The sequence below is a fragment of the Protomyces lactucae-debilis genome (assembly GCF_002105105.1).
Source record: "Protomyces lactucae-debilis strain 12-1054 chromosome Unknown BCR37scaffold_25, whole genome shotgun sequence".
NCBI lineage: Eukaryota > Fungi > Ascomycota > Taphrinomycetes > Taphrinales > Protomycetaceae > Protomyces > Protomyces lactucae-debilis.
In genome coordinates this window covers 53,290-69,797 of record NW_024468017.1, presented here as the reverse complement: position 1 = coordinate 69,797, position 16,508 = coordinate 53,290, and the positions used below count along the sequence as shown (strand labels likewise).

The window sequence follows — 16,508 nt, the reverse complement described above, 5'->3', positions numbered from 1 at the left end:
TCCCTGCAACATGAAAAACGCCAATGCTCTTTTTGTTTTGTTTCTGCAACACTTAATTAGCGTAGATACCACCGTAACCACGAGAATCATTATCCATCCGTTGCATGCGTTCTTGTTGGGTTCCCTGATAGTACTCATTCATCTTTTGTGGGTTTGCAGGGTCCATTGGGTCTTGAGGTGGCATGGCGCCCGGTTGACCTGGTGGACCTGCCAGTTGAGGTGCACCAGGCTGTCCCACTTGTTGCTGTTGCTGTAATCCAGCAGGATGCATTCCTTGATACCCGCCATGCTGAGCATGTGGATTCATCGGTGCAAAAGGCGAGTAAGCATGCTGAGGCGGCATATTCATACTCTGATACAAAGGGGGTGGTGGTGCCGGACGATACGGTGTCCCCGCTGGCCCGGAATTATTCTGCGAACGTCCCCATGACAACCTGACGCGAGAATTACCGATTGGGTAGCCTTGCATTTGATTGATGGCCATTTCTGCGGCATGACGCTGAACAAATTGCACGAAACCACAACCTTTGCCTGGTGGAATCTTCACATACGTGATTTCACCAAAGCCTTGAAAGAAGGAACGCAACTCGTCTTCAGTCACATACCCAGAGAGTCCACCCACAAAGACCGTTGTGTTGTTTGGATCGGTGAATTGGTTCATGGGTTGCGGCACACCGGCGTAAAATGGCTGTGGCATACCCATCTGCATCATACCCATATGCTGTTGACCTGGCTGACCGCCCACGAGGGATTGTTGACCATGGTGTGGCATGCCTTGCATCTGTCCAGGTTTGTTTTTTGGTGTTGCCGTTGAGATGCGCATCGGTCGATTGCCACAATACACACCTTGCATCTCCGTCAATGCACGCTGCTGATCCATCTCATCTGCAAATCGAACAAATCCATACCCACGCGACAAGCCAGACATGGGATCCGTCATGATTTTGGCAGATTTGCAACTTGGGAAGCGTGATTGGAAGAGTGATACGAGAATGTACTCGTTCACTTCCGGACCGAGATCACCCACAAAGATACTGTATTCTGGGCCACGCTCATCTTTACGATCCGACAGACCGCCGCCGGATGCCCAGTTGAGCTTGAATGGGCGCGAGGTGTTTGGGATGAGTGTGCCGTTGAGGGAGATGGCTTTTGTAGCCGCGGCTGTACTTTGGAAATCCACAAAACAATACCCGGCATTGCTATTGTTAGCCTTCACGAAGATGTAGTACTTGGACGTACCCAGAAAACTTGTCGCGAATCATCTTGACATTGACTTGTTCACCCAGATTGAACCACACTTGTCGCACAAAACCTTCATCGATCCAGGGTTCCAGCTCACCCATCCACAATGTCGTTTTTTCAGCTTCACCACCATTCTGGCTATCAACGGAAGCCGTGTTGATTTGTTGCTGACCAGGCACACCTTGTTGCTGCTGCTGCTGTTGTTGTTGCGGCATGGCCGAGCCAAATCCAGGAGCAGTGTTGGCTTCCATTGGAGCAGGCGATTCGTGACCCTGTCCCTGCTGCTGTTGCTGTTGCTGTTGCTGTTGTTGCTGATGTTCACCTGCAGGTGATGCTTGTCCCTGCTGGAACGATTGCTGATAACTCATTTGTCGCGTACTTTCAAGGAATTGTTTTGTTGCTTGGCTGTTGTGTAGGATCAATCAGTCAAACCTGAAGATCGATGTACGTGCTTTGGACGTTGCTGTAGGAAGAATGCTTGTAAGATGAGAGGGACAAAAAACAAACAAGATCGTAAGTCGGTCGATTTTGAGCAGAGTTTTCGCAAGCAATGGGAAGAGAGAAAAATAGGCAAATGTACGCAGACAGGCAGTGCTTGTAGGAGGACAATGAGACGCGCGGGGGAGGCTTGCTGGGAGTTGACCTGGGGGAGTGGGTATGGCCGGTTGGTGTCTGGCAGAGAGATGGATGGAGAGGGGGAAGAAACACCCGGGTGTCCGTCATATACTGACTGCATTGACTATATATTGACTATATATTGACTATATATTGACTATATATTGACTATATATTGACTATATATTGACTATACAATAGTATATATATTGACTATATTGACTATATTGACAGTAGCTAGACTTGGCAGACTATGCATGACTGCACTCTCGCAGCAGCAAGAAACACGCCTCATCCACCACTTAGACGCACAGCTCCTCACCCTCTCCCGCTCTCTCAAGCGCCAAACGGCCTCAAGTCAAGATGCTGCTGCTAGTCTTGCTCTCCTCACCTCTCACATGACGGGCCTGCTTGCACTGTTCAAGCAAGTCCCAGCTGGTTCTGCATCGCTTGCTGTTGCATATCTCATGTCCATATTGGATGCCACCATGGATCACCTCACTTTATTGGCACTGCCAGAGGATACATCCAGCATATTTGTACTGCTGGCCGAGATGGATGATATGTACAGTGGGCTGATTCAAGCGGATCTCGTCACTATCACTGAAGCAACACGTCTCCGCGCTTTATTTGGGACATGTCGAGCAGTACTGTTTGAGAAGCTCGAGCCAAAGACACAAGTCATCCAAGAGCTAGACAACGAGGAAGCTACAGAGATCCGACTCGAAGCACAGCTCAGCAACGTCTTCCAGAAATCCCTGACGCTTCTCAGCTAACTACAATCGCACACCCTGCGGGACATGCATCTCTGCAAGTACAAACGCACATAATCGCTCAATCATGGCATCTGAGCATCGATGGCCCACTCCCGCCTCCACCACCACTTCCGTCGATCCACCATGGTGTTGCTGCTCTACCTGCAAGGCTTCAATAAATCGACGACCCGCTTCATACGGCACAAGTCTATCACGCGCCCCACACAACACCAAGAGTCGTTTCTCACGCATCCCGTGGATCGTTGGATCGAGTCGTTCAACAACCTCTCGTAACGCCCGCGGAAATAACGCTTCCGTCAAGCCACCTGTTCCATCCTTCAGCGTGCGTGCGCGAGAAGTCATGAGGGAGAGGTAGTCGGGACACCCGATAATGGGGATCCCGGCTATTAATCTTGTATCCAGCTGTAAGGCCAACCACGTTGCATGGCCACCCAATGAGATACCCGCACAGAGGTATCGTTTGATGGTGTGCGTGGTGAGGTAGGCAGGTAGGTAATCCATCAGAAGCACAACATCCCGTGCTGTACCCACTTGAATCGCATGCATGTCTTGTGCGTGCAGTGGGTTACCCGGTGTATCTTGCCATGTTGTATTGGCACGTTCTGAGACGTGTCGATGGCCGTGATTACGTTGATCGAATGAGCATAGCATGAGACTTGAATCACACTGTCGTTTGTGGTGGGCGTGATGGGTGAGGATGGATTGGAAGTGGCGGAGGTTATCTTGGTACTGTCCGAGTCTGCCGTGTAGGAAGAAGAGGATCGTCAAAGGGGCATCGGGAGGGGTATCTGCGGCAGTGAAGAGATGGACTGGGAGGCCTGCTATATGCAGTGTCTGTGTATCCATGCTTCTAGCTTGAGTCGTAGTGCTCTGTAGCTGATGTCGTCGTCGATTGCGGGGCCAAAGTCGCTTCCGGTGTGGAGCAAAACACAAACAAGACAAGGGATACAGTATACTCAATGTAGCAGCAGCAGTGTCATGGATGGAATGCTTAGATGTAGCGTATCATCTACTTGAGTCTCTCATTGATCATCATAACGAAGCAAAAGGCAAACACTTGCAACGGACTACTTCAACGACCACTTCCATTTGCGTTTGTCTGGTTACGGTCGCCTTGCTTGTTGGGCGTCTTGGAAGTCTCAAGCTTGCCCTCTGTGATGATCTTCTTGACAATATCATCCTGGTGCGTCGAGCCAAACTAAGAGGTTAGTCTGAAATAGGCATTACTAGATGACATACCTCTCCCTCAAGCTGCTGCTTCGAAGGACGCTCCAAGATACCCTGAGCGCCATTCCCCGTAAAGACATCAAAGGAATTAGCCACCTCACTGAGTGGGATGGAGGAGTCCTTGCGCCATTTCTGGACAATATCCTCTGACTCGACAATCACGATGAAGTGGTCGTGTTCGCCCTTGTAGACTGCTTTGGTCAATTCTCCGCCGCGTGCCATTGTGAATGATGTTGAGGTGGTAGTAGGAGGAGTACTTGAGTAGTCTCTTGAGGTGAAGCTTCGTCCCTGCTTCCCCAACCATCTGTGACGTACTTTTCGCAGTCACAAACACAACTTCTAGTATCATCGGGCCATGTCGTACGAATCTCAGATATACTCCATCACATCTCACTACCTGTATCACACCCATGACAACTCTCATCTATGCTTCCCTTCCGTTGCCAAAACAAATTCAAGAAGCGACCGCGACAAAACAACACGACACTCACTACCACTGTACACACGTCCATGGACACAGGCCTATAGCTCCCTGCGCCTTGTTTGATCAGCTACTGTACTCTGCTATCCTACTCATTCAATCTCTACTTCTCTCCGCTTCATTATCAACCACGCCCCGAGCGCAAACAAAACAACCACCACACTCCTTTGTCTTCAACAGCTCAACAAAGAGCAGGCCAGCGAACCCTCTCTATGCTGTATACCCCAAGCACACACACATCAACAGCAACAATCCTCCAACAAGCCGCAACCCGAACACTCGCCCAGCCAACGTGTTGCTGCCTTCAACAAACGTGCGCCGCGCAACAACAAAATAAACAGCTCATGACGTTACTTGAGGATGAACTCGCCCTTGCTGCTCAACTTGGCCAACGCATCATACTACAACATGATGAACATGTCGTCAAGGCCGATCAGGAAAGACGCGCCGTGTTGCTGGAAATTGAACGACAGCGCGGCATCCAAGAACGCGCAGAAGCGCTAGAACAAGGGAATCGCTTGTTGGAGCGACAAAACCACAGTGTCATGGATGAGAACCTCTCCCTCATGAAACGACTTGAGCAGTTGCATGCACAACTCAATCATGCAGATTCGAGGAACCAAGATTTACTCGCAACGTTGGCAGATGCCGAACAGGCAAATGATTCACTCTCTAGTAAAGCACTCGCTGCGCAAACGCTCAAGCAGCAAGTATCCAGTATTCAGCTTGAAAAGGAAGCACTTGAACAACAAGTGCAGTCCCTTGCGCACGATCAAGAAGGTTCTGCTGCACGATTCAGAAAGGCGCAACGCAAGATTGATGAGTTGGAGGAAACATTACAGAGGCTATCGCAACCTGCTACCTATATACCGCATTCAATACGTCCGAGGACACCAACACGGCAAAGATCCCACTCGCCCGCAACCTCTACAGCCCCGCCGAAGCTCGTGGCCGACTTGTTTGAGGAGAATGCAACCCTTGCTTCAAGTGCAGCCGAGCTACGCAGATTACTTGCCGCTTCACAAGAGGAACTTGCAGCCTTACGGCAAGAACCCATCACAACACTGACGCATGTTGCGCGTCCGCACAGTCCGACCCTGCGTCAAACCATCTCTCAGGAATTGCATCATCATCATTACCATCACTACTACCACGTTCCTGACAAGACTGGCAAGAAACGATCATCCTCTACACGTCTCAGGAGGCTCGTATCATCGGAAACAGAGTATACCACGCCTGCACCTGTATCGCGTGTTGTTGAGCATGGTCTAGCGAGTCCCGTTTCATTACAAAAACAAACTGCGCCGACACGTCGGGGGCCTCGTGATTCGGGATACTTCTCAGTCAGTCGAGATCGGTCCTCCTCCTATTCGCATCCATCCACACCAATGGACCTACCCAGCACAACGGATGACGAATCAGAGCGCGATCTTGCACGCACACCAACGCGATTCAAGCAACGTGCAAGTTCTGTACATACGGTGAGTGCTGCCACCACGCCGTATATCCCGCGTGGACGTTCGAATTCAGTGGATAGTATCTTACCGCAAGAGTTGGCATACTCAGACATACCCGTCACGTTACAGCAAGATCTCATGGGGAAATTACAGCATTCAACGTCACATGAATCTTTACTACCCTCTCGCATCACTTCAGACGTCGCCCACTTGAAAAGACCGAAACCGTCACCATTACAAGCAGTCGATTCACCGGTGACGAGTACATTATCAGCAGACTTGATTACAGCGCGCGGCTTTGCCTATCGACGCGGCCAATCGAGTCCACGAGCGGGTATGGGGTCCTATTCAGCATTACTCAGAACAGCTGCTGCTGCACAACGACAGACGGGTGGTGGTCTCGTGCCACCTGGCAAACATGCGCCTGGTGTTTCTTCGTTCTGGCGACGATCTTCCGCTGGTGCCGGTCATGGCGTGCATGTCGTGTCAAGTCCTGCTGTGTTGCAAATTGGGAAAGCAGCAGCTAGCGAAGCTATTCAAGGATCAACGGCAGCATCGGCTGGTGCATCGAAGCAACGGTCTGCAAAGTGGTTGGAAAAGTTATGGCAAGGTGCAATGCCGGTGCCTGTGTCGCAACCCGTTGTAGCAGTGGAGGATGAGCCGGCGGTGTTGGAGCCTGTGCATGTTGATGAGGATCTGCTCAAAGAGGCCCTGGGCTTAGTATAAGCCCGTTTGATATCTTGTAATATTATGTTCTGTACAAGTCTTATCTGGGAGGGTAGTTCCGATTGTTTCGATCGGTCTCGTATCGCTCGTCTATTCTACGAGGGCAGTGTGATCCATCTCGAGAACAGTTACCCCTGATTGCGACGATTCATGCACTCGCGCCATCATTGCCAATTGAGGACAAAGCTCCGACTGCAGGTACTCACATTGCAGTTGCAAACAAACGAAGAACATCGTAGCCGAAGCAACTGACAGGTCACTCGTAGTGTGTCGAATTACTGCCCACACGGTTTGCTGGCGTAATCGATCTCATCAGTGAATCAGTGACCTGTGCTGAGCTTGAGCGAAGAGAGAGGATTCGAACATGATACAATAATTCTCGCAATCTTGCACGAGAGATCGGCTTCGCAAACTTGAAATCTCCAATCGCATTGCACATACGGTATCACTCGCGATCCTCGACCCCTGAATCGCCAAATAAGATAACAAGAAGGCTGACTACTTTCGCGCTCGGAAAACTATTCCCGAACGTCTGACCACCTCACATTTCCCAAAGGAACGAATGTAGCGCCTCGACCAAAGTTCCAATGTCGCATCAGCTTTGCGTGAGGTTTCTGGGATTCGACCAACAATTACAAGAATCGACAGGGGTTGCAAGGGAAACCCAAAAGACAAATATTGAGGCTTTTCTTTTCTAAACTACAATAATCCCGCTTGGGAATACGAAATGCGAGTTGCGAGATATTTGTAATTGCTTGCAAACAAAGACTCGTACATTTAGGCTTGGAGATACACAGGATAAGCATATCTCCTGAGTCTCGTAGAAAGTACAAAAGGAAGGCTATCCTTCCGATTCTTTTGTCATTCACGGAGCACTTCATCAAAATGAAGCTACAGTTCTTGGCCATTGCTCTAGGTGTTTTTGACTTGGTGACGGCTGATATGGAAAAGCGAGAAGCAAGTCCTCAGCCCAGTGTCCATCGGCGACCAAATAACCTGGGCGGCCCTAGGGGAATCTCAGGTATTCCAGCTAAAGGAGTGCATTGCAAATCGTATAATGCGCTTGCGGTCATCGACGCAGGAACATTGGATGACCAGCTGACGAAAGTCCCTCCAAACATTGTCAAGCAGCAGCCTCCAAGGTCTTGCAGCGACCCCTACAGCGTAACATCTCCAAAACTTTGCTATGGTTTGAGCTAATTGTCGAGTATCCTTTCCAGTTCAATGGAAGGACCTTTATCATCAAGTATTGGTCATTTTGGGACATGAGAGAGAATCGGCCTGAGATTGAGTTTTGCAGCGTTCATTTGAGTGATAAGAGTGAGAAGGACCTTGGTCGATGCATCAACTGCGACAATGAGGCAAGCAAGTGCATGTAACCAACGAAGGCTGAGACTCGCAATTGGCATGCTGTCAGGAATACGCACCCTTGATCTTCCCATCTGACAGCTCACTACATGAGCTGCTCATTCTCGGTGCCAATATTCGACCTCGACCAACCAGCTTCACACACACTCCATCCTGATTCTATCCGCTTTAACGGTTCCTTCTCTAGAGCTCAGTTTAGCGCACTCTTCACCACGTAGCTTATTACTCAACGATGGCCTTTTCAGGCCTCACAACTCTGATCAATCCACACCGGCGCCGGCGCTCTCATTTTCATGTTCTTTGGCTGTCTCTTGCTTGAGCCTGTTAGACATAGAGCTAAGTAGACAGCCTTCTGCTGTCTTGTTCCTGAGTTTACAGTTTTCTATACTCATCACCCTCATCTTCCCCCAAGTCCTGTCTTTAGCACTAGCACTCCTTCCCTCCTGCTCGCGCATCGTTAAACTTTCAAAACTCAGGAACAAGACAGCAGAAGGCTTGCAGGAAGATGCGACGAGAATAGAAAATTGTAGTCTAAGGAACAAGACAACTGAAGACTGTCTGCTTATGTCTACCAGGTACGAGCATGAGAGCAATGGCGATGATGTGGGAGATGGTGACTGGCGAGACACTTCGCGGGTAAGACGAAACAGGAGGCAGAGTGATCGAGAATAGACAGAGATTTGCGCTATCGTCTACAATAGAGCGAGGGCGCGTCAGTGTCCTGAATGGCACGGTCCCTTGAGTGCCCTACTGGTTCCTGCCGGGTCCATTTGGGGACTGCCGAGGCTTCTTTGGCCACTTGTCTTGGTAGTGACCCGCTCCACCACAGTAAGTACAAAGGTCGTCGCGGATGCGTTGCTCTTTGCGCGCTCGTCGCTGAGCGGGAGTCAGAGGTCGGAAAGTGGCGGAGTCGATCTCCATCGGCTGAGGCGCCTGCGACGTCGAGGCAACAGGGCGAAGGCGCTGCTGCAGGGGTTGGTAAGGGTGGTCGCGTTTTGCGACTCTGGCGAGGTCCGCAGTTGAATTGTGCAAGCGCCTTGCGAGATTTTCGCGCTTCCTGATGCGCGACCCCACCTTGACGACCTGCTGGGCCGGGGCGTATAGTCGTCGTCGACTACTTCGTCGAGCTTGAAGAGGGCATCGGTGATCTTCTCGTTCAGAGTACTTAGCAGCATGTCGCACTTGGTCTCTTCCGTGATTTTCAAGACTTGGGTGAGGCGCACGAAGCCCTCATCAGGTCCTTTGCAGTCCGCGGATCCGTGTCAATTGCCAAGGAGAAGCTCGCCACAATCAAACAAGAGAAGACCACCTCCTTCAGCGTCCACCTGGCCGACTTCGAGCGCCTCGCTCTTGTCGCCTCAAGATGCAGGCCTACCCCTACTTCTTTCCAAATGAGGGCATAGCCATTGCCTGGATTCTCCAATTTCTCCGAGGCGATGCGGCTAAATGGCCCGACGCGGATGCTGTGACGGGCCCCATCACTGGTCTCATCTCGTTTCCTGGACTGTCAGACACCAATGCAGTTCTCGAAGCCCTCATCCAGTCCTTTGCAGTCCGCGACGCCGTGTCAGATTCAAAGAAGCAGCTCGCCACCCTCAAGCAAGGAAAGGAGACCTCCGTCAGCGTCCACCTGGCCGAGTTCGAGCGTCTCACTCTGGTCTTGAATATCACTGAGGAAACCAAGTGCGACATGCTTCTCAGCACACTCAACGAAAAATTCACTGAGGCCCTCTTCGAGCTCAACGAGGTAGTCGACAACAACTACGCGGCCTTAGCGCAGCAGGTTGTCAAGGTGGAGTCGCGCATCCGGAAGCGCGAAAATCTCGCAAGGCGCTTGCACAATTCAACTGTGGACCTCGCCAGAGTCGCAAAACGCGACCACCCTTACCAACCTCTGCAGCAGCGCCTTCGCCCTGTTGCCTCGACGTCGCAGGCGCCTCAGCCGATGGAGATCGACTCCGCCACTTTCCGACCTCTGACTCCCGCTCAGAGACGAGCGCGCAAGGAGCAACGCATCCGGGACGACCTTTGCGTTTACTGTGGTGGAGCAGGTCACTACCAAGACAAATATCCAAAGAAGCCTCGGCAGTCCCCAAATGGACCCGGCAGGAACCAGTAGGGCACTCCTGGGACCGGGCCATTCAGGACCCTCACGCGCCTTCGCTTTTGTCTGTTGTAGACGATAGCGCAAATCTCTGTTTATTTTCAATCTCTCTGCCTCCTCTCTCGTCTCATCCGCAAAGTGTCTTGCCTGTTACCATCTCCCGTGGTGATAGGTCCCTCGACACGTTTGCCCTTCTGGATCCCGGTGCTACAAGTTGCTTCATCAGCGCAGCTTGTGTGGACCGAGGCCGCTTCCCAACCGTGACCCTCGACAGCGCAATCCTGCTGAAACTGGTCTGCCTCACCGTGCTGTTCTCGGCCTCGTGCAAGGCGCACATCAATCAATCGCTCGCTTAGCAAAATCTCACGGCATCAACCTCACCGGCATCTACTCCGACATCAAGCCAGACTTGCTACGTGCGAATCTGGCAAATATCATAATCGTCTCCATCTCTTGTCCAAGGTCTTGACATTCTTCAGCACAATGTGTTCGCGCACAGAGTGATATTGTGTATCGATGTGCTTTGAGCAGAAGTGGAAAACAGGGTTGATTGCGAGCTTGATGGCAGATTGATGTGCACCAGATGGATGTTGTCACAGCATACCTGAATGGTCACCTTACCGAGGATATCTTGATGACGTCTCCACCGGGCAATCAGCCCAATCGCCTGGTGAAGTTGAAACGCTCACTATTCTGCCTCAAGCAATCGGCCAAGTCTTGGAAAGACCGCATGAATGCGACAATGCTTGCCAATGACTACACTTGCTCTGCCTCTATACCACCACGCGACGAACACATCTATCGTCTGCGTCTATGTGGGCGACATTGTCGTCGCTTTTCAAGAAGCCCACAGACAAAGCTGCCCTGATCAAGGCACTCACTGCTTCCCTCTCACTCCATGTCGCTCCTCACTACGTTGTCCAATACTCAAGGGTTGGCCTCGTCTCGCAGCTCTGAGCGGTCCACATCGGCGCCCAAGCTCTCCATCCCTTCTACTTTGTCTGCTCTCTCGCAGAGTGGGCTCTCTCGGGCTCTGCCCACTCTTTGCTAATCGCTCCCTTGCTCGAGCCTGGTAGACATAAGAAGACAGCCTCCTGCTGTTTGATCACTAGTTTACAATTAGTCATGTACACATACATCTCTATTCAAGTCATGTCTCCGGCACAAGCAGATCTTTCCGTCTTGCTTGTTGTCCAAGGTTCAAGAGCATCACGCCAAGAGACTTCAGTATAGTCTCGGACAACAAGACTCACCAGGGGCTGAGCCCAAAATGACAAATGTTGATCCGAAATGCGATTTGCGCCACATTGGTGATTGATCGTAAACAAACCTACTCATATTGGTGATCGATCGTAAAGAAACATACGCATATTTGGGCTTAGAGACTCACGGATGACAAGCATATCGTCGAAGACTCGCAGAAACGACAAAGAAAAGGCTATTCTACCGAATCTGTGGTCATTTACGCAGCACTCTGACAAGACGATATGGTATGCATTGGGCAAGAATCACGATCGGAGAACTCATCTCATCTTGCGATCATGTTAATGTTCTGACTTTCGAACAGGGGTAGACGAAATGCTTTCCTACCAGTGGGGCCGCCATGAGCTCGGAAATTTGCAGACCTGTCAGGGGTAAATGAAGTTTCGCAAACATATAATTGCCTGAGGTCCGGCGATTGATTACTGGTTGGCCAAATTTGATTGTTCAATGATTGCAAGGGCCAGATACGTTTCGAGACAACAAGTAGCTATAGCCCAGGGTTCGCCGAAGCTAAGCAAGAAGCAACATTGGTGTCGCCGCCTTACCCAGTTCTTGACAGACGATCCGGTCAATCTCCCTTGCGATTCGTGTCAGGAGAGTATGCAGTATGCATGTGCTGTTATCTGGTGCAATTTACTCAAAATTTGAGGTCACAAACATGAGATGCGCAATCTGCCAACAGGACGACTCCTGAACCTTCATGAAAAAGATAAAAGGATGTCTCGCCAGCTGCAGGTGACTGACATTGCGCTTGACTTCATTAGCCATGAAGCTCGCCATTCTGATATTTTGCTCAGCTGCAGCTGCCCTGTCATGTGAAGAAGCTCAGGCACAGAAATACTTCAAATTCGCCGGCCTTCCAGATGTCAAGCAGCGCAATTTTGTCTGTGCGCCTGAAGCAGAGAAACAATTTGCTTTGAGCGCCAAAGCTATTGTCGACGCAATGGAAAATAGCCCAAATGTCCAACTTTATTGCACAACAAAGGTGCAGGCTGCCTCTTCATGCCATTTGAACAAACACATCCAACGCGTAAGCTCAACCCCATGCAAGGCCCGGAAGCTAATTTGTCTTAGGCGTTAGTCCTTGTGAAGGATACAGATAATATTGAGCGAGAGGTCCACATCTGGTACACATCGTGGCTTCCGATGAACTCAGACTATTATCAGGTCAACTTCTGCAGCATTCACGTTGGCGATGTGCAGGGAAAGAGCCACAAATGCTCGGATTGCGAATTGAGATCCCAGGTTTGTTAGTCTTTAGCCATCAGCGCAAAAGATCAAGAGTCAGAGATACCATTTTGCATGTAGTGTCGAGTAGAAACGTTCTGGTGTGCATCACTGCGGCTGGTAAAAATGCAGCGAGCCGATAGCGCTTCTAAGGATGGCATTGCGATGAGCCATGATTCGTTAGTACTGTTTAGCAATACCTACTTTCAAGAGCCGGGCGATCCATGAGCAGCAGGGAGTGACGTAGCGAGAAGCACTCTGAGAATCTGTCGTCCAAGGAAGAACAAAGCATTCTAGCGCCTTCTGTGCGTGGGAAAGTCAAGACACAAGACTTTTGCAGCTGTTGAATCGCATAGCTAAGGCTTGAGTGAGCATGAGGTAGCGCTCGATTGACCAAGATAGTTGCCACGAGTCTACCTAGGCACTGTAGTAGACATGCTACGACATGTCCGGATGCGTGACGTCAAAGCGCGACCATGCCAAGTTGCCCAGTTCGAACTTTGAAGTTTGCGACAAAATTTAATTTGCGACCTGTCACGTTGGCGCGATCGAGCTGTCCAAGGCTCCACGCTGCTGGACCACGCATGCATCACAGATTCACGGGCTCACACTCAAAGCTACAGGCTGCAGGCTGCAGCTGCAGACCATCAGCTCTGCTGTCTATGTACAGGATCCCGATCTGAGCAATCAAAATCCTTAGAGTACTTGATTCCTGCCCATGGACTGTGTCGCTCAATCCGCTGGCTATGGCAATGCGGAACAGCACTCATGAGATGCTGAAAGTGCTATGTAGGAGATCATGTACTTGAGCGAAGCCGGAGCAGAGTCTGTTTGGATGAGTCGAAGTTATCTTGCTACCAATGCGCACGCCAAGACAAAGAACAGATAAGTTCCCAGCGCCAGACCATGCACGTTCAGCGCTCCAACTAGGACCCTGCTGAAAGAAGGCCGACACTTTCAAAGCTCGTTGTCAAGGGTTTTAGGCTTAAGCCCATGATCAGTCCTAGATATTAATATTGCGCAATCGTCGGGTGAAGTTCCATGGGTCGGGGACTCGGGAGTCGGGGCCACTTTGCGCGGCAGATCTTCACGTCACATGTACAGACTGGCCGATGCGTAGCTAAGAGGCTAGTAGCCTAGTACATAATAGTGACAACACTGACTGCCCTCTCGGCAGTACTGCGCCCGGCCGATGACTCTTACAGAGTAGCTGTAACGTAGCGACCTTATTGGCCGTCAAGAACTATGTGCCTTTTCAAGAGTCAAGACCAAGCAAGGCTGGTCATGTCCAATGCGTATGTGGATTGTCAAAGCACCTGAGCTGATTGCGAGGTGACAGGTCGATCGGGGGGAGCGGTCGGAGATTTCGGTTGCTGCCAATTCTGCAATCTGAACAAAAACTTCCCGGATGCCGACGCTTGAAACAGCCTCAGCCAACCACACAGAGCGCCCCCCTTCCCGGCAGCACCGGCCTCCTCTTGCTCAAATTGTTCTTGGATCTGGTAGACTTCAGGCGGGGACGGCCTGCCAGTTCAAAGCTGCTTCTGCGTCGAATCTGCGATCGAGTGTGAGAAGTCAGCTGGGCATCGCTTCGAAAACACAAATCTGCTCTGCTCTGCTTCTTCCTCCCCAACCATCATCTTGCTCTTGCTCTACACGCTCTCCGTGGCATCCTCCAGCTAGCTCTCTGCTGCATCCACAAGCGCTGTTTCAAAAGATATCGCGGCCCGCCGTCTCTGTTATTTCCAGGGTCCTCCTTTGGAGCCTGCAGCTGTCAGAAATCCCACAGAAGGCTGGGCAACACACAACGTGCACACCCGTTATCAAGGCGTCGATCACCAGGCACAACGCTCTTCTTTGACTACCGTACACCGCGTTACCGCGACCACTAGGGCCGTACAGTAGGACTTCTCTATCGACGCGCCGACGACATCACCTTGGCATTTCGAGTGCGAGCGATTCTGCCCGAGAAGTTTTTGCCTGTCTTTGTGCGACGATGAACACACACAACTACTATGCCAGGCCTCCGCTGGCTCTCATGATGCAACATGCGCATGACCTTGATCCTCCGCGCACGAGAATATCAACAGCGGTAAGATCTTCCGTCCTTCTGCAGTATCCACTAACAACAGTGCAATCGATGCCGACGACGTAAAATAAAATGCAGCGGTGCGCCGACGGGTGAGAAGTGCGAAGGCTGTCTTCGTGCACAGAGCGAGTGCGTCTTTGCCGATAAACCACAAAAGCTACTCAGCTCGTACCCAGCAAGTCTACCAACGACCTCTGCAGCGCAACGCAACGGATCCAGTGGCAGTGAGATTTCACTGGCTGCAGCCACTTCTGGTCGTGCGCATAGTCTACCGAATGTCTCACAGCCGGGTGAACATCATCCCATGTCAAATGGCTCGTCGCATGCGACTTCACGATCAGTGCCGTACCCCATGTCACCAACACACGGCCAAAAGCGATCCGCTCAAAGTATTCAACGCGTCGTTTCGCATCCCTATGCGCGGCCTTCCTCTGCAAGTCGTTCGACGTCTGGTGATTTAGCAGTGTCGAGTAATCTTATGCGTTACTCACAATCGCTGATTCAAGCACAAGCAAATCAGCTCAGTGGTCGTGGACAACAGCAGTTTCGCGTACAATCTCAAAGTCCTACAATGATGCATGCGCCGTCCCTTAATCGACCAACTTCGATACAGCAGCAGCAGCAATCAAGCTTTTATGAAGCAAGTCATGCACAGAGCTTTGTGGGCGGTTCGCCCACCCTGCAAGATTGGCCTGTGCAGATGGGTTATTCACCTTCTGCTTCGGATATGGCATATGGCGCAGCGCAGATGGACGATGGTCGATACAATACGTCTATGTATGGCCTCCAACCGAGTCTATACTCCGTCTCGACACCTGAGCTGGTGAGCAGTGATTCGCTTGGGACCTTGTCAACCCTCTCTGGTGGTAGGTATCCCCTCAAGCACGACGCAATGCACGGTGATGGCACATACATGACCAATCAACATGCCTTGTACAAAGGTGATATTGCCATGACGATGCAGCAACAACAACATTTACTACAATTGCAAGCCGCCTATGCAAGACCCGCTACACCGCATGAACCTGTCTCGGACCCAAAACAATGGACACCGGGCGCTGATCGGCTTTCGCAGTACTTGCGCTTTGATTTCACCTCATCGCATGATGCATCACGCGAAGGCTTTGATTTTGAAGGAGCACGGCATGGCTAGAAGCCGGTCGTAGTGTATATTAGTAATGGACAAAGATTATGAGAAATCAAGCGATTTGTGAGGCTTTCCGTTTCGCCTTTTCCTCCTTGCGTTGCTTTTTGGCTTGTTTGGCTGCCTTTCTCGCTGCTTTGTCTTGTGTGCTGCTTTCCTTGATCATGCCAGGTGTCTGGTTGTCGCCTTGACCAAACTTGCCTGTATCCATGTATTTTGGCTCAAAGACTTGACTGAGGAGTGATCCTTCCACTCTCAACATATGACTGCCCTTCTTGATCGCATGCGTCGAGAACCGCACTTCCTGGCCAATCGTCAGAGGTGTCCCTTGTCCATCCCGCCAAAACCCTTCATTCTCTTCTAAATCTTCTTCAAATACCCAATCTGGTGGTATCAAGTGTCGTGGAATACTCGCATTGAAGGTACCGAGGATGAGGAGGCCAATATGTGAGGGTCCCATGAGTTTCACGGTGCCTTCAAGGTCATCGCCCTGTCGAGGCCGCCAAAGCAGACTATCAAATCGAACAGGCACAAGACTGAATGGTGAATCATCGAGCATCCGCGCTGCAGGTTCAGTGAATCGTGGTGATTGCCAGCCCATGAGGATCCCTTGTGCTTGTTGTAGGTAGGTCAACAAGACATCATCAAGTTGTCGCTCAACACCCGCTAGAGGATCTGACGCGTCAATGGGAGCAAGGAGTAGTGTCAACTCAAGGTCTCGCCGTTGGAAGGCCTTGCCTGCGGGTATTGTACGGCCTGCTGCATAGCGCAGTAGGTTCTTGGTTGGTG

At 50.9% G+C, this 16,508-nt stretch overlaps 9 protein-coding genes across 9 annotated transcripts; 5 read left to right on the top strand and 4 right to left on the bottom strand.

Moving 5' to 3' along the window:
• Positions 1-52: 52 nt before the first annotated feature.
• Positions 53-1,610, bottom strand: BCR37DRAFT_389586 (uncharacterized protein; the record flags this gene model as incomplete). The annotated part of the gene is made up of 2 exons (XM_040870751.1): positions 53-1,199; positions 1,240-1,610. 2 exons carry the CDS (start codon positions 1,608-1,610, stop codon positions 53-55), a joined length of 1,518 nt encoding a protein of 505 aa, XP_040722409.1.
• A 504-nt stretch (positions 1,611-2,114) lies between these two features.
• Positions 2,115-2,633, top strand: BCR37DRAFT_389585 (uncharacterized protein; the record flags this gene model as incomplete). Its single annotated transcript, XM_040870750.1, has 1 exon — positions 2,115-2,633. One exon carries the CDS (start codon positions 2,115-2,117, stop codon positions 2,631-2,633), a length of 519 nt encoding a protein of 172 aa, XP_040722408.1.
• On the bottom strand, positions 2,634-3,479 carry BCR37DRAFT_351820 (Alpha/Beta hydrolase protein; the record flags this gene model as incomplete). Its single annotated transcript, XM_040868089.1, has 1 exon — positions 2,634-3,479. One exon carries the CDS (start codon positions 3,477-3,479, stop codon positions 2,634-2,636), a length of 846 nt encoding a protein of 281 aa, XP_040722407.1.
• A 113-nt stretch (positions 3,480-3,592) lies between these two features.
• On the bottom strand, positions 3,593-4,317 carry BCR37DRAFT_170597 (ribosome maturation protein). Its single transcript, XM_040866261.1, has 2 exons — positions 3,873-4,317; positions 3,593-3,831 (listed from the first exon to the last, which is right to left on the bottom strand). Exons 1-2 carry the CDS (start codon positions 4,080-4,082, stop codon positions 3,706-3,708), a joined length of 336 nt encoding a protein of 111 aa, XP_040722406.1. The 5' UTR covers positions 4,083-4,317; the 3' UTR covers positions 3,593-3,705.
• BCR37DRAFT_170763 (uncharacterized protein) lies at positions 4,123-6,114 on the top strand. Its single transcript, XM_040866262.1, has 2 exons — positions 4,123-5,822; positions 5,893-6,114. The coding sequence occupies exons 1-2, from the start codon at positions 4,554-4,556 to the stop codon at positions 6,010-6,012; spliced, it is 1,389 nt and encodes a 462-aa protein (XP_040722405.1). The 5' UTR covers positions 4,123-4,553; the 3' UTR covers positions 6,013-6,114.
• A 1,295-nt stretch (positions 6,115-7,409) lies between these two features.
• Positions 7,410-7,724, top strand: BCR37DRAFT_389582 (uncharacterized protein; the record flags this gene model as incomplete). The annotated part of the gene is made up of 1 exon (XM_040870749.1): positions 7,410-7,724. One exon carries the CDS (start codon positions 7,410-7,412, stop codon positions 7,722-7,724), a length of 315 nt encoding a protein of 104 aa, XP_040722404.1.
• A 4,301-nt stretch (positions 7,725-12,025) lies between these two features.
• Positions 12,026-12,714, top strand: BCR37DRAFT_389581 (uncharacterized protein; the record flags this gene model as incomplete). The annotated part of the gene is made up of 3 exons (XM_040870748.1): positions 12,026-12,289; positions 12,334-12,504; positions 12,619-12,714. 3 exons carry the CDS (start codon positions 12,026-12,028, stop codon positions 12,712-12,714), a joined length of 531 nt encoding a protein of 176 aa, XP_040722403.1.
• Positions 12,715-14,534: 1,820 nt separating this feature from the next.
• Positions 14,535-15,728, top strand: BCR37DRAFT_395440 (uncharacterized protein; the record flags this gene model as incomplete). The annotated part of the gene is made up of 2 exons (XM_040871621.1): positions 14,535-14,578; positions 14,654-15,728. The coding sequence occupies 2 exons, from the start codon at positions 14,535-14,537 to the stop codon at positions 15,726-15,728; spliced, it is 1,119 nt and encodes a 372-aa protein (XP_040722402.1).
• Positions 15,729-15,957: 229 nt separating this feature from the next.
• On the bottom strand, positions 15,958-16,443 carry BCR37DRAFT_338475 (DNA-directed RNA polymerase I subunit rpa43; the record flags this gene model as incomplete). Its single annotated transcript, XM_040867301.1, has 1 exon — positions 15,958-16,443. A coding segment is annotated over one exon (486 nt), but the record flags the coding sequence as incomplete, so codon positions are not given.
• Positions 16,444-16,508: the final 65 nt, after the last annotated feature.

Bases quoted from the DNA above. Each gene is read 5' to 3' on its own strand.
- BCR37DRAFT_170763 (XM_040866262.1), top strand. From the start codon at position 4,554: ATGCTGTATACCCCAAGCACACACACATCAACAGCAACAATCCTCCAA. The intron at 5,823-5,892 runs GTGAGTGCTGCC...TCTTACCGCAAG, and splicing joins GTGCAAGTTCTGTACATACG to AGTTGGCATACTCAGACATA.
- BCR37DRAFT_170597 (XM_040866261.1), bottom strand. From the start codon at position 4,082: ATGGCACGCGGCGGAGAATTGACCAAAGCAGTCTACAAGGGCGAACAC. The intron at 3,832-3,872 runs GTATGTCATCTA...CTAACCTCTTAG, and splicing joins AGCAGCAGCTTGAGGGAGAG to TTTGGCTCGACGCACCAGGA.